Source organism: Cajanus cajan, chromosome 4 (assembly GCF_000230855.2).
Source record: "Cajanus cajan strain Asha chromosome 4, NIPB_CcT2T_4, whole genome shotgun sequence".
NCBI lineage: Eukaryota > Viridiplantae > Streptophyta > Magnoliopsida > Fabales > Fabaceae > Cajanus > Cajanus cajan.
In genome coordinates, this window is record NC_138520.1 from 69,477,748 (window position 1) to 69,497,899 (window position 20,152).

Consider the following 20,152-nt stretch of genomic DNA (forward strand, 5'->3'; position numbering starts at 1 on the left):
CGACCCGTTTATAATCGTCTGCCTGAATTACAAGCGTGGAACTTTGGACTGTGAGGTATGGGAGCACAGATGCATCTAACACATAATAATATGATTAAATTATATTTTTTACTCTTTTATTTTAATTTATATATTTTTTTATTTTTTATTTTTAAAAATATTTATTTTAATCCTTTATTTCTTAAAATTAAGTTAATATAGTTTATTTGAATTTTTAACACTTAAAATTTGTTTCATAAGATTTATTTGTATAAAAACTAATGAATACAATAGATGTTCAAATTAAAAGTGTTGTCAATATAGTGAAAATAACAAAATTTCATAAAATCTAATTTCATATTATTTTTTAGTTGTTCATGAGATATATTTTGTCACAGGTTCATTATATTTGCGACCTTTTTGTATTTGAATCTTAATTATATTTTATAATTTTTCATTTAAGTATTTTAATATTACAAGTTTCACTATAAAAGTTAATTCAAAATCATGTCGTAAAATTAAAAATGATTGTTATTTTAAGATGATCAAATTGATTTAAGTATAACTGTATAAAAGATAAAAGATTAAAATAAATATTTTAAGAAATAAAAAATCAAAATAAATATAAAAAAATAAAATAAAAGAATAAAAATATAATTTAATTTAATATTTATAGAAATTTAGAATATAAAATATTTTAATTATATATTTATTTATTGAAGATACGGTTGAGTATACCTCTTAAAATTTCTTATGTATTGTGAGTCTTTCTAATTGAAAAGTCATTTTTTTTTTCATAATACACATTCTATTACCATTATGAGGTGTGTTCAAATGACATTGATATAATTTTTTTTATCAATTATTATATTGTTCAATAATTTTATATTAATATGAATTTTGTCAATTTAACCATTAAATTATAACTTTATATCACCTTGTATGTTTATATCAAATTTTTTTAAAATTGAACAATAATTTAAAAATAATTAAAGTGTTCATATTTTAATTTATTTTGAAAGATATGCATTACATCAATTTTATTTTATAAGAATGAGGTATCAAATCATCTAAGAATAATATAAATTTTTGTATATATAATATAGGAGTGAGAAACTTTCAATCTAATTGTAAGTTTTGAAAATTTCACATTTAATATAAAGTTATTGAATAATATAATAGTTGATAAAAATTACATCTATATCATTTAGAGAGAAAAGAGGGTTTAAACAATATTATTATAACTTTTACCAACTATTACAATATCTAATAAATTTAATTTAATGTGAATTTTTTCAATTCAATAGTTTTTTTTTAGAGGGTTCAATTCAATAGTTGAATTATAACTTTATATCATATTGTATATTTATGTCAAATTTTGTTAAAATTAAACAAGAATTTGAAGATGATTAAATTATTCATATTCTAATATATTTTGAAATGTATGTATTACATCAATATTGATCTATATGAATGGGTTATCAAATCATCTTGAATTGATATAATTTTTTTGTATATATGATCTAAGAGTAAGAAACTTAATCTAACAGTAAGTTTTTTAAAATTTACGTGTAATATAAGATTATTGAGCAATGTAATAATTGGTAAAAATTACACTGATGACATTTGATTTCTCCCTATATATATGTGTGTGTATATATATATATACATATACATACGAGGAGAGATTCATTTATTATAAAAGTAAATTTACCTAAACTTATTTTACTCAATAACACATATTGTACATCAATTTTTGTTGATTCAACCATTGAATTAAAAGTTCTTAATATATAAATCAAGTATGCATTTTTTTTTTAAATTAAAAACTAATTTATACTTTATTTCATTAATTCAAGTCAATGTATAAAATATTTTTATGATATCTGTCAATTTGAATTAATGAAATGGAATATCAAATAGTTTTCAAATTTTTTAAAATTCATACACTTGATATATGCATTAAGAAATTTCAATTTAATGATTGAATTGTTAAAATTTAATGAAGAACACGAGTTATTGAGTGAAATAAGTTTAAGTAAACTTATTCTTTGAGTAAGTAAATCCTTCTTCTATGTTTCTACTCACACATATATTCCACCAATAAGATAAGCATATCACCAAATTATTCAAAAGTAATAGCTAGTTGTGAGTTGAGTGTATCGTGTTCTTCTTTGTGCGTCTCTCCTCCCTTTTTAAAGATCCTCGATGTGCTTCCCAACTACTTACTATCCACTTCACCTAAAATTGCATTTCATGTAATGTGGGGTGATGTCAACATACTTCAAAAGAAACATGGTACTCCCTATGAAAATTACAGCTCTTGTCGTTGTTGAGTTACTCAACTCTTGTCTGACCAATGTTAAAGTGGCAAGTTCAAACAAGGTACAAGAAGAGTGTTTGGGAGATATTTAGGTACATCTTTAGCATAGGAGAACCTTAGACTAGACTGCGTTAGGAGTATCTTAAAGATAGAGGTCTCAACCACTGACCATCCTTGTGGTACTTGCTTGATATTAACCAATATCCTAACACTCGATCGCAGTTCAACCCCAAGGTATAAAGCCTCAAAAGCCATAAGTCGAAAGACAAAGTGACTTAAAGGTCATATCAATTGTAATTCGACCTTGAGATACAATATATATAGGACAAGTATATGAGCTCAACTTTGCAGCCCACATGATTAACAAGCCTTTTTTTTTTTTGTATGTATAAGAAATGTTAGTTCGATCGAAGAAACTTGCATATTTCATAGACTTAATCAACGAACCTCGTGAACCGACATGTTTAAGGGAATTATTATTTTTGTCAATTTTATGAGAAATTTTAAAATACGAATGATTTTAGTATTTTGTTGATAAATAAATATAAGTAATAAGTATTGAATTTAATATATTTTAAATTAAATGTACAATCTTGACATGTTAATACTTTAATGTTTTAGTTTAAATGCTTAAGCCTTTATATGTCAAGACTTTCATACATATATATATATATATATATATATATATATATAATTTTAAATTGTTTGATGTTATATTTTTATATATAATTTTTTTCATATATTCCTTCCTCATATTTTCTTTTTTTTTATTAGACCTATGGTCTTACTCGTTTAATCTCAAGTTTCACAGAGTGTATACATGTCAAGAAAAAGATATCATTTATTTCATAGGTTGAACTTAACCCATTAAAAATGTAGTCTTTGCATGCCTAACTTTGAATGTAACACCATTAATTAGATAAATGTACTTTTTTTATTAATCCAATATATTTCATTCAAAATAGTACTTAATTTTCTTAAGGAAAATTAAATGAAAAAATAGAATAAAAATCACACACAAAATTATATTATACATATATTTTTTACGACATGATTTAGTCATAATTACTCTATTATCTAGACAGAAGAAAAAATATTTTATTTATGTGCATACTTTTACAATACTCATTATCTTCATTCGGCCAGTGGAAATATAAAAGCAAATGAATTTACTGATCGGTGGGAGAAAGGAAAAGATTGATTGTCATGGATCCTTCTAAGATGTAAAGTTCTTGTTTGTTGAGAAAAAAAATACCAGGGATAATATTCCTTAATCACTAAAGGTCACTGCATTAATAGCTTAAGTAAAAAGTCTTGACATATTCGATATATTTATCTATTTAATTTTGCCATACAATTTATTCTAAACAATAAATACAAAACGAATAAGATGAAATATCATATAGGCTAAAAAAAATTTCAATCATACTCTAATACAAATTTTTTTTATTTATAACAAGTATATTTTCACTTTTTAATTCTATTTTAAATAGAATTTCAACAAATTTTACATTGATTAATCAAGATAAATAAGTTTTTCCAAGACATAATAACACAAGAATCACCCACTTGATAAAATATATATTAATTAAATTCTGAAAGTTAAATCTCCATCTACAAATTCATGTTTTTATCCATAAATTCAAAACTTTATTACTTATAACATGTTTATATTGATTAACCATGACTTGTTACGTACACACCATATATATCTTTTAACTCATAAAATTTATTATTTTATATATCTTATAACTTTTATATTGATGCCATATTTCCTACACACTTCTTATACAATAAAGTTTATTGATAATATAAATTTTTTGAAGAAAATAAATATCATGATAGTTGGTCTGGAATGGTAAAATTTTAGAGGCTGAGAGGGAGCAGGGGTGTATTGGGAAATTTAAGAGGGCGACGACTGCCGCCTATGTCCTAAGCTATAACCTAGTTCCATGTTGTCACATGAATTTATGATATTAAATATTTTAAGTACCTAAAATTTATAGGTTAGATTTTTTACTTTTTGACTAATGTTAATTATTATTATTGTTAAGTTAGACTTGATTACACGATGACTTGTTTTATAAGTTGTTCAATATATTTTTATATATTTTATTATTTTAATAACATATTTAATCAACTAATATAAATTAACTTGAATATGATTAGATTTGATCATTTGCTAATGGAAGAAAGCATGAAAATATATAATCTAAATCAATTAAAGTTAATTAGTGTAAAATATGTATTTGATTTAATTTTATCCGTTAATTTAAGCATCACGACATCCTTATGTTTAGATATGTCAAGACAAAATAGGTATGAGTAGTATACTTCTGTTATTTTTTTTGTTAAATAAATACTTGTTCTGTAATTGTTTTTTATTTGTGAGGGTATTTGTGACTTTTTCTAATATACTAAATATCATGGATATACAGGATATTTACTAAAAAGAAATTAACATAAAGTTTGCATAAAATAAAATTTACATAAATAAAAAAAATTCATAAAGAACTGGATAAAAAATTTGTATAAAAAGACCATATAAAATAAAAATCTGCATAAATAAATAAATTGCATAAAAATTCCTTGACACACATATGACCTAAAAAAAATTATATAAATTAATAAATAATTTAATATCAACAACTACCTATAACTATAAGTACAAATACTATGATGTTTGTCTCCATCCCGTTAACATTTGGTATATAAAATATTTATTTTTGACATTCACGAGTATGCATTAACAATATTTATTTTTTATCCGTAGCATATATTATCCATAGGTATTCAGGAGTGTAGATTTTTTCCCCATCTCGACTCATGTCATTGGTTTATTCACTCTTAAATTGTGTTTGGATAAAAAATTTAGAAATTTCAAAAACTTAAAATTTAAATTTTTTATTATTTTAATTTCTATCATTCATTAGTGTGTTTAGATGAAGATTTTTATAAATTAAAAAAATTTAAAAATCTTAAAATTTGAATTATTTTGATTTTTATTATTATTTAAATCATTAAATATTTTGTTTAAATAAGTGAATTCAACTTTTTAATGAGCATAAATATCAATTAATAATAATTATTAAATTTTGAAAAAAGTAATTTTTTTAATAATTATTTATAATTAACATCAACATTAATATTAATATTAACTAATATAATATTTATTATTATTTTTGAAATGGAGAATTTAATCAAATTAAATTTCTTAAATAGTAAATTAATATTGCTTCATTTTTATTTATAATTAAAATTAATTTTTTATAGATGAAAATTTAACAAAATTTAATCTCTTAATTAATGAAATCATTAATTCATATATAATGGCATATTAAATGAAATTTTAAATTATCACACATTATAGTTTTGACAAAAAAATATTTTTATTTTTTGTATTTAATTTTTTTATAATGAACAATTTAATTAAATTTAATCTCTTAATTATTAGTTAATATGATTTTTTTATATAATTATTAATTTACTAATTAAATATAATTTTAAGTTATTTGTTACTCAATACAAATATAGAAGGACGATAAAAATAATATTATAGATAAAATGTGTGACAAATTGAGAATAGTGGGAAAAAAAGATGAAAAACATTATCATGTGACTGTATCAAATCTCATATGTCTGACAATTTGAGAATAGTAAAAAGAAAAAAAGAAAAAAGTAATATCTTCTATTTTTGACAAAGATTATTATGTAAGATGAAAATTAAAAAAACGAGATAAGAGATAAATTAGATAGAACACAAATATATGATATAAAAGATAGAAGAGAAAAACAAAAGGAAGAGAGAAAAAGTATACCATGATGAAATAAAAATTAGAAATAGAGAAATAAGAGAAAAAAAAAGAGAGTAAAAAGTAGTACCTTTTGATGACGAAATAAAAATTATACAATAAAGAAATAAGAGTTAAATTAAATAGAATGAAAAAAATGTAATATATAGAAAGTATAGGAAAAATATGATAAAAGATAGAAGTTTAGAGAATTTGTCACATAGACAAATATGCTGACATAATAACATGTAAAATTAGTTTTATAATGACGTGTCGACATAATAAAATATAACTCAACTTTTATATATAAATAAATAGATAGGTAGATAAATTATTGTCTTAAAATATATATATATATATATATATATATATATATATATTTCTTTCGTAATCTTTTTCTATTCATTTTTTTATATTAAAAAATTGATTTATAAATGAAAAATTTTACGATAATATTCTTGATTGAGCCGGTACAATTGAAACTATCACTTTAATTCTTATTTTAATAATTTATTTATATAATATTTTATATTTTTGAATAGTTTATATATATATTTTTGGGTATTTTATCCTCCTATTTTTTAAAAACATATTTAGTCGTTCTATTTCTATTTTATATGTTCTGATTTTCTTTGTAACAGTATCATCATTATATATATTTAAAAAGCTCAGTTTTAAATTTTTTTAAAACATTTGTTTTGTCTTTTTACCTAAATTTTTTGAATTTCTACAATGTAAATTAGTTTTTTACTTCTATTATTTGCTATTTTTAAAATATTTTTATAGTATTATTACAATCTTATAATTTTAATATTTATAATTTTATCTTACTTTTTATTGTATAAATATAATTTAAATTATTTATTTTGTAATTTAATTGACTTTTTCGAATTTGTTATTAGTTCGTATTCATCTTTAGAAGTACAATATATATCAACTCCTTAAATGAAAATATAATTTAGATTATCCATTTTATAATTATAATACTTTTATTTTTGAATTTTTTATTGATCCACACAAAAAAAATTGTATTAAAACTCCTTCATCTTCTAAATGAAAAAATAACTCAAAATATTCATTTTATAATTAAATTAAACTTTTTTAATTTTTTATTGGTCCATACACAAAAAAGAAGAAAAAAAATCATCAAAACTCCTTCATCTTTTGAGTGTGCACAATTCCCTTTATAAATATCATTTAGGACACATGGGATATGAAGAGGGTAAAGGCTTCATGGGGTACCAAACAATACTTGTGCTGATTACTTTTGTGAGTGCAAGCATTCTAATCTTCGTCCCTAGGTTATTCAACCAAACCTCATCATCTACAAAACTTCCACCAGGGCCACGTCCATTTCCTATCATAGGAAACATCTTGAAACTTGGCACAAAACCACACAAAGCACTCACCAAACTCTCTACAATTTATGGACCTATTATGACATTGAAACTTGGTAGCATAACAACCATAGTCATATCCTCTCCTCAAGTAGCCAAACAAGTATTGCATGAAAATGGCCAAATCTTTTCTAGTAGGACAATCCCACATTCAGTTCATGCACTTAACCATCACATATATTCTATTGCGTGGCTTCCCCCATCACCTCAATGGAGGAACCTTAGGCGAGTTTGTGCCACAAAAATATTCTCCCCACAAGTGCTAGCATCCACTCAAATCCTTCGCCAACAAAAGGTTAATGAATTATTGGATTTTGTGGAAGAAAGATGCAAGAAAGGTGAGGTCTTGGATATTGGAAAGGCTATCTTTACAACAATCCTTAATTCCATTTCAACCACTTTATTCTCTATGGATTTGTCTAATTATACATCTGAAAAGTCTCATGAGTTCATGAACATTATTCGGGGTATGATGGAAGAAATTGGAAGGCCTAATTATTGCAGATTTCTTTCCCATTCTTCGTCCACTTGACCCCCAACGTGTGCTTGCAAGGACGGCCAATTATTTTAACAAGTTGTTTAAGATTATTGATGAGATTATTGAAGAAAGAATGTCTTCAAGAGCTTCAAAATCTGACTCCAAGGTGTGCAAGGATGTATTGGACTCGCTTCTTCACAATATTGAAGAATCTGCTTCTCTGCTGAGTCGTAATGACATGTTACATTTTTTTCTGGTTAGTATCTAGTTCTCCAATAATTAGATTACATAAATAGTAATGTACTTATTATAATCTCATTGCCAAAATATCATACTTGCACTAGATATAATAAAGTACTTATTTTCTAGTCACTACAAAAAAAATTGTTATACAGTGAAACATATTTTATAGTGATATAATATGTGTCATTAAAAATTATTTTTACATACATAATAAATATAATATATGTTGATATATTGTTAAAAAGTGTGGATATAAGCTATAGTGATGCAGAAAATATGTTGTTAAATCTCATTCAAAATCAACACTAAAATTATGTATAATTATATGTTAAATAGATATATACCCACATATATTATACCTATAGTGACACTTTTTGTGTATCAGTATATGTAACATTTCTTGTAGTGAGTTATATTCAAAAATTGTATTATTAATCACAATTTTTTTTCCTATTATAGGAAATCTGATTTAGAATAATTATTTGTCTTATATTAATTACTTTTAGATTAAAATACCACTAATTAAAGTGTGATTTCTCAATTTAGTATAATGCATTAATTATATATATTTTTAAAGATCATGCATTCTAATTAATTAAGAAAAATATATTTAATTAGTTTGGATAAATTAATTAAGAAAGATAAATAATATAAGACATGTTCAAAAATACGAGTAATAATGAGAAAAAAGAAGTAAGATAAAAGAATTAAAAAAAAATAGAAACAAACTGAATTTATTATTATCAACTAAATTAATTATTTTTTTAATCTTGATAAATTAAGAAATTATATATATATATATATATATATATATATATATATATATATTGTTCCGGTCAAATAGTGGACTAGGGTTTTTTCCTAGATCAAGCCTCCGAGCCAGAGCATTCAAAAGTGTAATCTGCCTACTTAGCTCTAGGGTTTTAGGTTTTATACTTTTCTGTTGTTGGGCCTCCTGGGCCCCATGAATGTAGGGATTTCGCCACCGTTAATATTTGAGGGATATTTGATGATTAAAGATAGGATCTTATCTTTAATTTTGGTCTCTATACCGTATGAGGGGGTTAGGGTCGGAATCCGGCCGAGATGAGATTCCAATGAGGGAGTCCAGGTCAGATACTGATTGAGCTCCCCTTACAAGGGACCAGGTCGGACACGGGCCAAGCTCTCCCTACAAGGAGATCAGGTCGGATACTGACCGAGTTCCCCCCTACAAGGTAAAGAGGTCAGAATTTGACCGAGTTCCCTCTGCCAAGGAGCCAAATCAACTAATATTGAGTCCCCCTACCAGGATCGGGTCGGCTTATACCCAGGACGGTATATATATATATACCGTCCTGGGTATATATGTATATATATAATTTAATTGCAATGATGGTTCAAAGTTTCAATTTTGCCCTGTATGATTGTAGGTGTGTCTATTTGAAATAACCATCAAATTATTTTCTGCTCAAATCAAATTAGCTCCTAAATTATTGATGTTTCTTATGTCCCGAATTTCAAGTCATTAATTTGATCCCCTTGTGCTTTTTTTTAAACCAAATTATGTATTTAATTCCTACTGTTACTACAGATTTAAATACCTAATTCACTATATGATTAAGAAAAATAATTAATCTAATTAATAATAATAAACTTTTTTAAAATTTTTTTTTTATCCTTATACTATTTTTTTTCTTAATTAATATTCACTTCTTTCTTAACTAATTAAAATGTATGTTATATATTATTTGTCTTTCATAATTAACATTATTATTTACTCTTCTAACTAATTAGAATCATGTTTTTTCAAAGATACAATAATTAATGTATCTCAACAAATTAAAAAAATATTTTAGTCTAAAAATAATTAATACATCAAACACTAAAAATTGAATCTCATATTTTTCTAAGCTGTGTCTTATAAATATGTATAGAAATAGTATTAATTAATCTTTTACTCATGGATTTTATAATTTATTTATTATTTTGCATGCATATGCGCTTGTATGTGTCTATGTCTGTAGGATTTACTTGTTGCTGGGATTGACACAACATCAAGCACAGTGGAATGGGTTATGGCAGAACTACTACACAACCCAGATAAATTGGCAAAGGCAAGAAAAGAGTTACATGAAGTAATTGGTAAAAATGTAACAGTTGAAGAATCAGAGATGTTAAAGTTGCCATTCTTAGGAGCAGTAGTGAAGGAAACTCTTCGCATGCACCCATCAGGTCCTTTTTTATTACCCCACAAGTGTGATGAAATGGTAAGCATATGCGGCTATAATGTGCCTAAAAATGCACAAGTGTTGGTCAATGTCTGGGCCATGGGACGAGACCCAACCATTTGGGAGTATCCGAAATTGTTTCTGCCTGAAAGATTTTTGGAATGTGACATTGATTTTAAAGGTCGTGATTTTGAGCTCATACCCTTTGGGACAAGCAAAAGGGTATGCCCAGGATTACCATTAGCTCACAGGACAATTCATTTAATGATAGCATCCCTTGTACACAATTTTGAATGGAAGCTAGCTGATGGGTTAGTGCCACAACACATGAACATGAAGGAGCAATATGGAATAAGCTTAAAGAAGCTCCAACCTCTTAGAGTTCAAGCTACTCCAATCAAACACGACTAGTTATATATTAATGTGTACTTAGATATATATGAAGAAGGGAAATGAGAGTATACTTCTCATTGGATGTCAACAACAAATAGAAAAATGATATGGAGTTATACTTGTGACATGTATTATACATATGTACTAAGCTTGAGCTTGATTTGTTTAGTAAATTTTTAACTAAATTATTTTTCACTTTATCAATATATATATATTATAACATTTAATAAGTGCTCTTACATATACTGTGATTTTTTTTTCTTCTTTTCACATAACATTAGAGTAGTAAGAGATTCAAATCTTTGTCACACCACTACTATAGAAATAGAGTTTGTTATGAACACAAATTAATTAATGGTTTTACAACTTAATGTACTTATAAATATGGAAAAGATAGTTAGTTGTGTATTAAATAAGTGGGGTATTATGTACGAAAACACGATTGCCTCACTTTTAACATGACACGTTACGACTTTAGGTCATCACTATCATTATATTTATTGGAGAAAGAATGCAGTTTGTGTCTCTATGTCTTTATTTAAATACAGTTATTGTCATTCAACAACAGTTTCAATGATAAATGATAAAACTTGTATATCAAAATACTTTTATGAATTTTATTAATTATTGTCATGTGATTTTTATTTTTATTTAAACGGTTAAAATTATATAAAAAATATATACACAAAAATATAGAACCACTTTTATATATAATTATGGATTTTACTGTGCTCTTATTTTTCAATGATAATAATACTTTATAATGCCTGTCTCTTTCTTAAGACAGCTTTTATAGTGGACTCCCTACTCATATGGTTTGTGGGGAGCAAAGTATTTAATGTGTTAGATTTTAGTTAGAAATTAGTTGAGTTGTACTTTAATTTTTTCATACGTCATTATCTATTTTCTAAAAATAGCATAATAGTGAATCTTAAGAATTATTGGGCCCAACACAATTCACCCTTCTTGTATTCCAATTATCTATTATTATAGATGATAAGATGCCCTCTATTACTAAGATTGTAAGCCCTTCAAATAATAGTCACTTTAGATAACAGGTTATACATATAGTAGAAATATTTATCAATTGTGTAAACACACCGACAACCCTGCACCATGTGTTTTTCGAGTTAAATAGTCTTTACAATAAATTAATTAAAGATATATTAAGAAATTAGCAATTAATATATTTAAAAATAGATCTATATTTCATATAATTATGACAAATTTTTTTTACCATTTGTTCATGTAATTATGACCAAAGAAATACTACAATTTGTTACTTATACTAAGATAGAGGTTGTATCTTCATAATTTAGAAGAACTAGCAAACATGCAATTAATTAAAAGCCTATTCACAAGTGGTTGCATGAAGCTGAAACATATAACCAAATATGATTGCGAGTCCTACCCTACACTACACGAAAGACAGTGATATATTTATAAAATTTGGTATTATCCATGAGTGTGCACAACATGGCTAAATAGAAAACTCTAGTCCTAGTATCTATCAATACGACAAAAAAAAAAAAAAACAACAGAGGAATTTTCTTTACCACTCATCCATAACATATGATAAATTCGTGATTATCAAATCTCTATAAGTATGTATTTCTCTGCCACTCTTTCTACCTATTTTATAAACATGATTTAAGAGTTAAGACTCACAGGATATCTAGAGACTAAAGGCTTATGCTATGGACTACCAAACTATGCTTCTACTCATTACCTTTGTGAGTGCAACCATTATCATCTTCATCCATAGATTATTCAACCATACTCCAGAATCTACAAAGCTTCCACCGGGGCCACGTCCATTTCCTATCATAGGAAACATCTTGAAACTTGGCACAAATCCTCACAAGGATGTCACCAAACTCTGTAGAATTTATGGACCTGTTATGACTTTGAAACTAGGCAGAATAACCACTATAGTCATCTCATCTCCTCAAGTAGCCAAACGAGTATTGCATGAAAATGGCCAAATTTTTTCTAGTAGGACAATCCCACATTCAGTCCATGCACTTGACCATCACAAATATTCTCCTGTGTTTTTGCCCCCATCACCACAATGGAGGAACCTTAGGCGAGTTTGTGCCACAAAAATATTCTCTCCACAATTGCTTGACTCCACTCAAATCCTTCGCCAACAAAAGGTTAATGAATTATTGGATTTTGTGAAAGAAAAATGCAAGAAAGGTGAGGTTGTGGATATTGGTGAGGCTATCTTTACAACAATCCTTAACTCCATTTCAACCACTTTCTTCTCTATGGATTTGTGGAATTCTACATCTGAAAAGCCTCAAGAGTTCATTAACCTTATAAGGGGCATGATGGAAGAAGCTGGAAGGCCTAATGTTGCAGACTTCTTCCCCATTCTTCGCCCAATTGACCCTCAACGAGTTTTCACAAGGATGAGCAATTACTTTAAGAAGATGCTTAAGATTATTGATGGAATTATTGAAGAAAGAACGAGTTCAAGAGTTTTAGAAACTGATTCCAAGGTGTACAAGGATGTGTTGGATTCACTTCTTAACAACATTGAAGAAACTGGTTCTCGATTGAGTCGCAATGAGATGTTACACTTATTTCTGGTTAGTATTTTAACTTTTCAATAATAAAATTTTACAAGTTGTAAATTGTAATGCACTTGTTCATTGTTATTCCATGTTTTACTCATCAATTTTAACTTCAATTTACTCATAAGAAATCAGCAAGTGATCCTATATTCGTGTCTCTTAATTTCACTTCATTAATTTTTTTTCACCTTTTCCTAATAATACATATTTTGAGTTTTGAAATAATGTTGTTAGTAGGATGTATTTGTTGCTGGAGTTGACACAACATCAAGTACAGTGGAATGGATTATGGCAGAGCTACTACGCAACCCAGATAAATTGGCAAAAGCAAGAAAAGAGTTATCTGAAGCAATTGGCAAAGATGTAACAGTTGAAGAATCACACACCTTAAAGTTGCCATTCCTACGAGCAGTGGTGAAGGAAACTCTTCGCTTGCACCCACCAGCTCCATTTTTAGTACCCCGCAAGTGTGATGAAATGGTAAGCATATGTGGCTTCAATGTGCCTAAAAATGCACAAGTGTTGGTCAATGTGTGGGCTATGGGAAGAGATCCAACTATTTGGGAAGATCCAGAAGTGTTTATGCCTGAAAGATTTTTGGATCGTGAGATAGATTATAAAGGTCATGATTTTGAACTCATACCCTTTGGGACAGGCAAAAGGATATGCCCCGGATTACCATTAGCTCACAGGTCAATGCATTTAATGGTGGCATCCCTTGTACATAACTTTGAATGGAAGCTGGCTGATGGGTTAATCCCAGAAAACATGAACATGAATGAGCTATATGGGATAACCTTAAAGATGGCTCAACCACTTCGAGTTCAAGCTATTTCAACCAAGCTCTATTAATTATTATATGTTATTGCTCCTGAATTTATCTGGATATAGTATGAGGAGAGAAATATGAGTACATTTCTCACAAGTCACTACTATTACTTGATAATGGATGGGGTCAATATTATTTCTTACATGTTTTCCTCTGGTGTCTATAATGATTAAATTAAAGAATATATATAATTAGCAAGTGCATTTTGTTAATTAATTTAATAAAATATACTCCAACATGTAAGGGCTAAAATATAATATTTGTTAAACAATACAACATCAAAGTGGGTTGGTTCTTCTGTGTGTAGCAACTTATGTAGGATGTTTTATGAGTGCATTGCGGAGAAAAAAATAATATGGTGTCCAAAACCTCTAATATAAAGACAAACCAGGAAGAGGATTCTATACTTGCCCTATGTCAAAAAGGAATTTCAATACTGTTAGGTGGATTTTTATAAGGATGTCAACTTGAGAAGTAGAATGGAGAAAGTGAAAAGGGAGTAATGATCTTACTTGCATTGGTTATGATTTTGTGTTTATAACCAAATTATAAGTGTATTAGGATATGGATGTTGGGGGTTTGTCATCTTCATAAATTAGTGGTGCTTGTAAGCTCTCCATTAGAGACTTAAGAAGTTTATTCCAACTTTGTAGTAATTTATGTTCTACAGTATAACAATACATTATTAAATTATTTGGCATGTGTCAATTTTCAATGAACAGTGATTATAACCTAATCACCAAAATGCTAGTCTTTATTCCAATTTTTGTTTATAATAGGAGGTAATAGACCATAATTATGAGACACCAAATTCTGAAACTAAGAATTAGTGAGACTAGAAAAAATTCATACTCACAAATATACGTAAATAAAATTCTATAAGAGAGAAAATAAATATTGTAAATAGATACTCATAAAAAATAAGTGTAAGTATTTTATATACTTGCATTTTAACAAGACAGAGACAAGTATTATAATATCTATACTTACAAGTACATATTAATATTTAATTATGTAATTATATATTAAATTTTTAAAATTAATGAGAATAAAGTACTTTAATATTTAAATTTTATTTTTAAATTGAAGAATCTTTATTAATAAAATTATGTATAATATTTAAATAATTTAAGTTTTGACTTTTAAATTATTATTTTTTTAAAATCATTAAAATAAATAAAAATTATTATTAAAATATTTTTAAAAATTATATTTCTTAAAATAAATATGCATATCTACGAATACCCACAAATATTAAAAATTCATATGAATATCCTCTTAATGAATAACCACAAATATGAAAACAAATATAAAAGGATATTTATCTGGTGAAGCAATGGAAGACTACTTTGTGTGTTTGTTTTATTGACAACACACATTCCTAGATAACTAAATGGAGAAGCATGTGAAAAAAAAAATCCAAATGAACGTAAAGTACCTTTTTCAAACAGAAACAAAACATATCATACCGATACCCAACCCACCTCATTGAGATAGACCTTATATTAACACTACACGTTGACATAGACCTTATATTTAGACTACACAGAAGATGACAGCTAGATTGATCTGGTAGTTGCTTCCGTTAGATAACAGATGAGGGTGCAGTGGTGTACCCAGTGTGTTTAACAGCTAACAATATACTAAGATAGCTACTTCAATATATAGACAGCATACAGATACAATTGTACACTCTGAAGAGTCATTATTATTCAAAATTAGACTTATTCTGTACATAACATCCTAGATACTTCAACCTCCGCCAGTTAATTTCACCTCGTGCTCTTATTTTGATTGATGTTTTGAACTACAGAGAATTCACGCAGATTGGTTTGATATATCAGATGTTCAAAGATGGATTTCATCACTTAAAGCAAAGTTGAAAGCTAACCAAGGTAAACATAGATTAAAGAATATTAAGAAATAAAAAATATAAATAACATCATTGTCAGTTGATAATTTTCTTTATAATCTAACAAAATTTAGCTATCCTATCCAGCTCAAAAATTGGCTTTTCATGGATCGAATGGTATAAGTAACAACTTCCACACATGAACAAATGTGTCATCAGATTATACTTTTGTAAGAACCCATAAATTGCCTCTGAATGAAGATAAACCTATCAACAAGGAAAATACAAAAGAGTTATGTTGATTTCCTCTTCTTTCTTCATGTAATGAATACTGTGCATGCATTGCAAAATCACCTCATGTAAGCATAGTATGCTTGACAACATGCCGAGTGACTTAAGAGTCTGACATAGTCACTGGAGGAGGAATGTGACTTCCTGGCCTTGACGTCCATCCTTTGCGACTCCTGTATTCCTCTATAGCCCGGAGTCTAAGCCTCTCTTGAGAAGCATCTTGAGCATTCTTGAATACCTTCATTACACAACCAAAACATTTTACTGAAATAAGCATAGTCTGATAAATTTTGGAAAGCTAACAATTTCAAGTACTTACCTTAGAAGGAACAGCTAACTTGGGTGGGGCTTGTACAATATCTCCGAATTTTATTTTTTCATGTCCAGGGAAGTCCATTTCTTCTTTTTCATGGGATTTTTTGTGCTTCTTTTTTGATTCCAAATACCTGAAGAATTTTTCATGGTTGAGATTACAATAAGCTAAAGCAATATCCTGTGTTGTTTGTTTCGTGTAGACAAATTACATGAGTTTAACTTCAAATGCCATATAAGCCACCTCAAATGTAACAAAAAGTATTTATTTCTTTTATGCATATTGGTATGTGTTCACAACTTCACACAAAATAAAGATAATAAACCTTGGTATAAATACATCCACTTCTGCTGACTTTGAATACCTCTTTACACAGAATACAACATAGACTTACATTTTGCAGACAAAAAGGGAAAAAAATATCTTTTTAAAACTTTGAAATATGGCAAGGATCATTGAAGTGTCAACAGTCATGGATACAACAACAAATCCTTCGATGTTAAAATATTACTGAGATTGTATAATCTTTTAATGCACATTTGCATTTAAACGAAATACAATGTTAACAAAAACTGACAAGGAAAAAGAAAATAATTAATATGTAAATAAACTTCACACAGAATGCAGAAAGTGCATCTCTCTAAAGTCTAAACTCAATAAAACATACAAATATGAAGGCTTTATCTCACTTACTTTTTTCTACGCTCCTTTCTTTTTAACTGAGAGCTTGTTTTATCCACTTCCATTGCAAACCTGAGATCTTTAACTTCCTTTCTCTTTCTTTTTTTCTTCTTCTTGTCAATTGCACCATTTTCTAAAATCTGTTCATCACTGACTTCCATATGTTGAGGTGCCTTCAATTCTCCATTAATATTCTCCAGTTTGACATCTAAAGTTCCAGCATCACCTCTTTCCTCTGCCGCAGTCTTCTGCACAAATAATCATCAAATAAACACCCAAACAAGACATATCATTATAAATAACAATGTATTAATCATATATTCTTGAATCTTTGTCAATAACAAATACTCAGGCTATTGCAGTTTTCTGATGTTAGATTAAAATTATATAAAACATTATCATATATCTAAATATAATTACATACATTCAGTTGCACTGAGTGCCACATCCCACGGGAATTAGACACAAAATAGGACAGACTATACTTTAGAGTATAAATAAATTCAACACATGAGATAAACAATGAAAGCTCAAGGCAACAACTGAATGTAGTAGGTTCGAGCCTCATTGCAGTAATTGCAATTCTTACTAATAAAAAAACAAAAAGAGCAACAACTGACTACCTAATGCGCAAACTCATCCAACTCAAGAGTAATGAATTATAGAGCCAAAAAAAGTATCATGTGCCCAAATTTACACAGACTCCGCAATTCAATTACACTAAGCAAAACAACAACTGAAACACAGACGACCTTACAGCAACCACACCTCAACCAACCCAAGTTTCTTATGTCACTTATTCATAAAACATGAAAGACAACCAAATAAATAAATAAATAATGAAATAATGAGATATAAAAAAAAAAAGATTAAAAGGTTACATTTTGGGCACGCCCATCATCGTTACTCTTGGTCTTTGACGACCCAGTAGCCCCTGAAACGATGGGACACCAATGAGAAACAGAAAAAAGAAGAGATGCAAAGTGAGAGAGAAAAGAGAAAGAGAAGGAGAAGGAGAAGAACCATTTTGGTGGTGAGTGAAAGACATGATTTTGCGAAGTTTAGAAGGCAAAGCATCGAGTTGGGAAGCTTTGGGTGGAGGAGGGAGGCCACTGTAGCCGCCATGAGCAGCCCTGTAGTTTTTCTCTCTTCTTCTCTTTCCCTTTCCTCCCATTGTTTTTCTCTCTCTTTGTTGCTGTAGAAAACCCTAATTTTTCAGCATTGGTTGATTTTGTGCCAACTTTTTTTTTTTTTTTCCTCTCTCTCTTTCAAATCCCACAATTAAAAAAAGAATAATTTTAACACCAGTTTAATACGTCATTGTTTCATGAACACTTTTAGAAACATTTAATTACATTACATCCTCATACAGGAAAAAGAATTGTTATCATTCTTTTCATCTTTTCATATTTTAAATTTAGTTTTAGAAGTATATTTATAATTCATAAAATTTAATAAAAAAAATTTCATTTGCGTATCTGAACATTTACATCAAAATTTTATTTATATGATCATCACATATATCATGTTTCAATCATATCCGTCAAAATTTTTCTAATCTCCTTAATCATTGGTAAAATAAAAGAGTCACAATCATTTGCAAATTCAATCAACATAGTGCACTTACATGCACAGTGATATTTTGGATCTCCTACAGTGGGAATGACAAGTTCACCTTCAACTTCAAGTGATCCCTGTCAAGCTAATTCAGCTTCTCATGTAACTTGATGTAAAAAATAATAAAAAGATTTAAAATACGATATCAATAAGATAAATAGATATTTTAACACTGTACCACTAAATAAATAAAAGTTATTTATATTTGACTAGTAAAATATATGCACTTTATATCTTTAATAGTTATATACAAATATCTTTAATAATTATATACAAATAAAATATTAGAAGATTGTAAGTAATTATTTAAAGAAAATATAAAAAGATTTTTTTATATATAAAAATATAATGATTCACTAAAAAAATAAAAAAAAAATAATAATTACATATTTCTAATATTTTTTTATAATAGATATAAATACTGTATTTATTTATATATTTTATAATTGAAACACGTATTCTTTAAAAAAAAAAAAAAAAAGTTAGTGTGAATCGGCAAAGACCACGAATTAGTATTAAGATGTGGCCAAGAATAATTAATTTGGTTATAACTAATTTATATTTATTATTTATGTTATCATGGTTATAAGTAGCGTATACTTTATATTTATATATAAACAATGTAATGAATTGAATATTATAAAGAACATATAATATTTTTATTTATAAATTGTTTATTAAAAATATTTGTATTATTTCAAAGTATATACATAAAATTTTATTGAAGTGAATTTATGTTTAAATCCTTTAAGCAGTATTTTAGGTTCACTAAACATTGTTAGAGACTAATTAGATTAGTTTTCAATAATGTAAGAGAATAGTTTACATCTATATAACATGGTGGCCAAAAAAATTGAAAATAAGAAGTCAGAATAAGGACATTTTCAATATTTTTGGTTCCTAAAGAAAAAAAAAAGAAATAAAAGTAAAGATTTTTTTTTAATTTCTAAAAACTTAGAAATGAAAATTATTTTAAAAATAAAAAATAGGAAATGAACATAAAAAAATATTTTCTCTCATCTAGCTGCACCTAAATTTTTAGCCCAAATAAATTTAAGCTTAATTTAATTCAAACCAAAATTAAATAAGAAGTTACATGCACTATTAAAGTTGACCTAATGATAAGAATAGGATAAATAAAAGAGAAATTAAGTTTGATTCTTATTCGCATTACTT

The 20,152-nt window shown here is 27.1% G+C and overlaps 2 protein-coding genes and 1 pseudogene across 4 annotated transcripts; 2 read left to right on the top strand and 1 right to left on the bottom strand.

Annotated features, from left to right (window-relative positions):
* The first annotated feature begins 7,323 nt into the window (after positions 1-7,323).
* Positions 7,324-11,609, top strand: LOC109803016 (cytochrome P450 76T24-like; annotated as a pseudogene). Its single transcript, XR_014433353.1, has 2 exons — positions 7,324-8,224; positions 10,218-11,609. The product of XR_014433353.1 is annotated as a cytochrome P450 76T24-like (transcript).
* An 818-nt stretch (positions 11,610-12,427) lies between these two features.
* LOC109803015 (geraniol 8-hydroxylase) lies at positions 12,428-14,364 on the top strand. Its single transcript, XM_020364461.3, has 2 exons — positions 12,428-13,408; positions 13,631-14,364. The coding sequence occupies exons 1-2, from the start codon at positions 12,512-12,514 to the stop codon at positions 14,243-14,245; spliced, it is 1,512 nt and encodes a 503-aa protein (XP_020220050.1). The 5' UTR covers positions 12,428-12,511; the 3' UTR covers positions 14,246-14,364.
* Positions 14,365-16,101: 1,737 nt separating this feature from the next.
* On the bottom strand, positions 16,102-18,589 carry LOC109802344 (coiled-coil protein). 2 transcript variants are annotated; one of them, XM_020363676.3, is made up of 6 exons: positions 18,383-18,589; positions 18,241-18,293; positions 17,372-17,604; positions 16,685-16,811; positions 16,429-16,603; positions 16,102-16,341 (listed from the first exon to the last, which is right to left on the bottom strand). In XM_020363676.3, the coding sequence occupies exons 1-5, from the start codon at positions 18,531-18,533 to the stop codon at positions 16,469-16,471; spliced, it is 699 nt and encodes a 232-aa protein (XP_020219265.2). In that variant the 5' UTR covers positions 18,534-18,589; the 3' UTR covers positions 16,102-16,341; positions 16,429-16,468. The 2 variants fall into 2 exon arrangements, with proteins under 2 accessions (XP_020219265.2, XP_020219264.2); XM_020363675.3 differs by having other exon boundaries at positions 17,372-17,607; positions 18,383-18,586.
* Between the last annotated feature and the right edge of the window lie 1,563 nt (positions 18,590-20,152).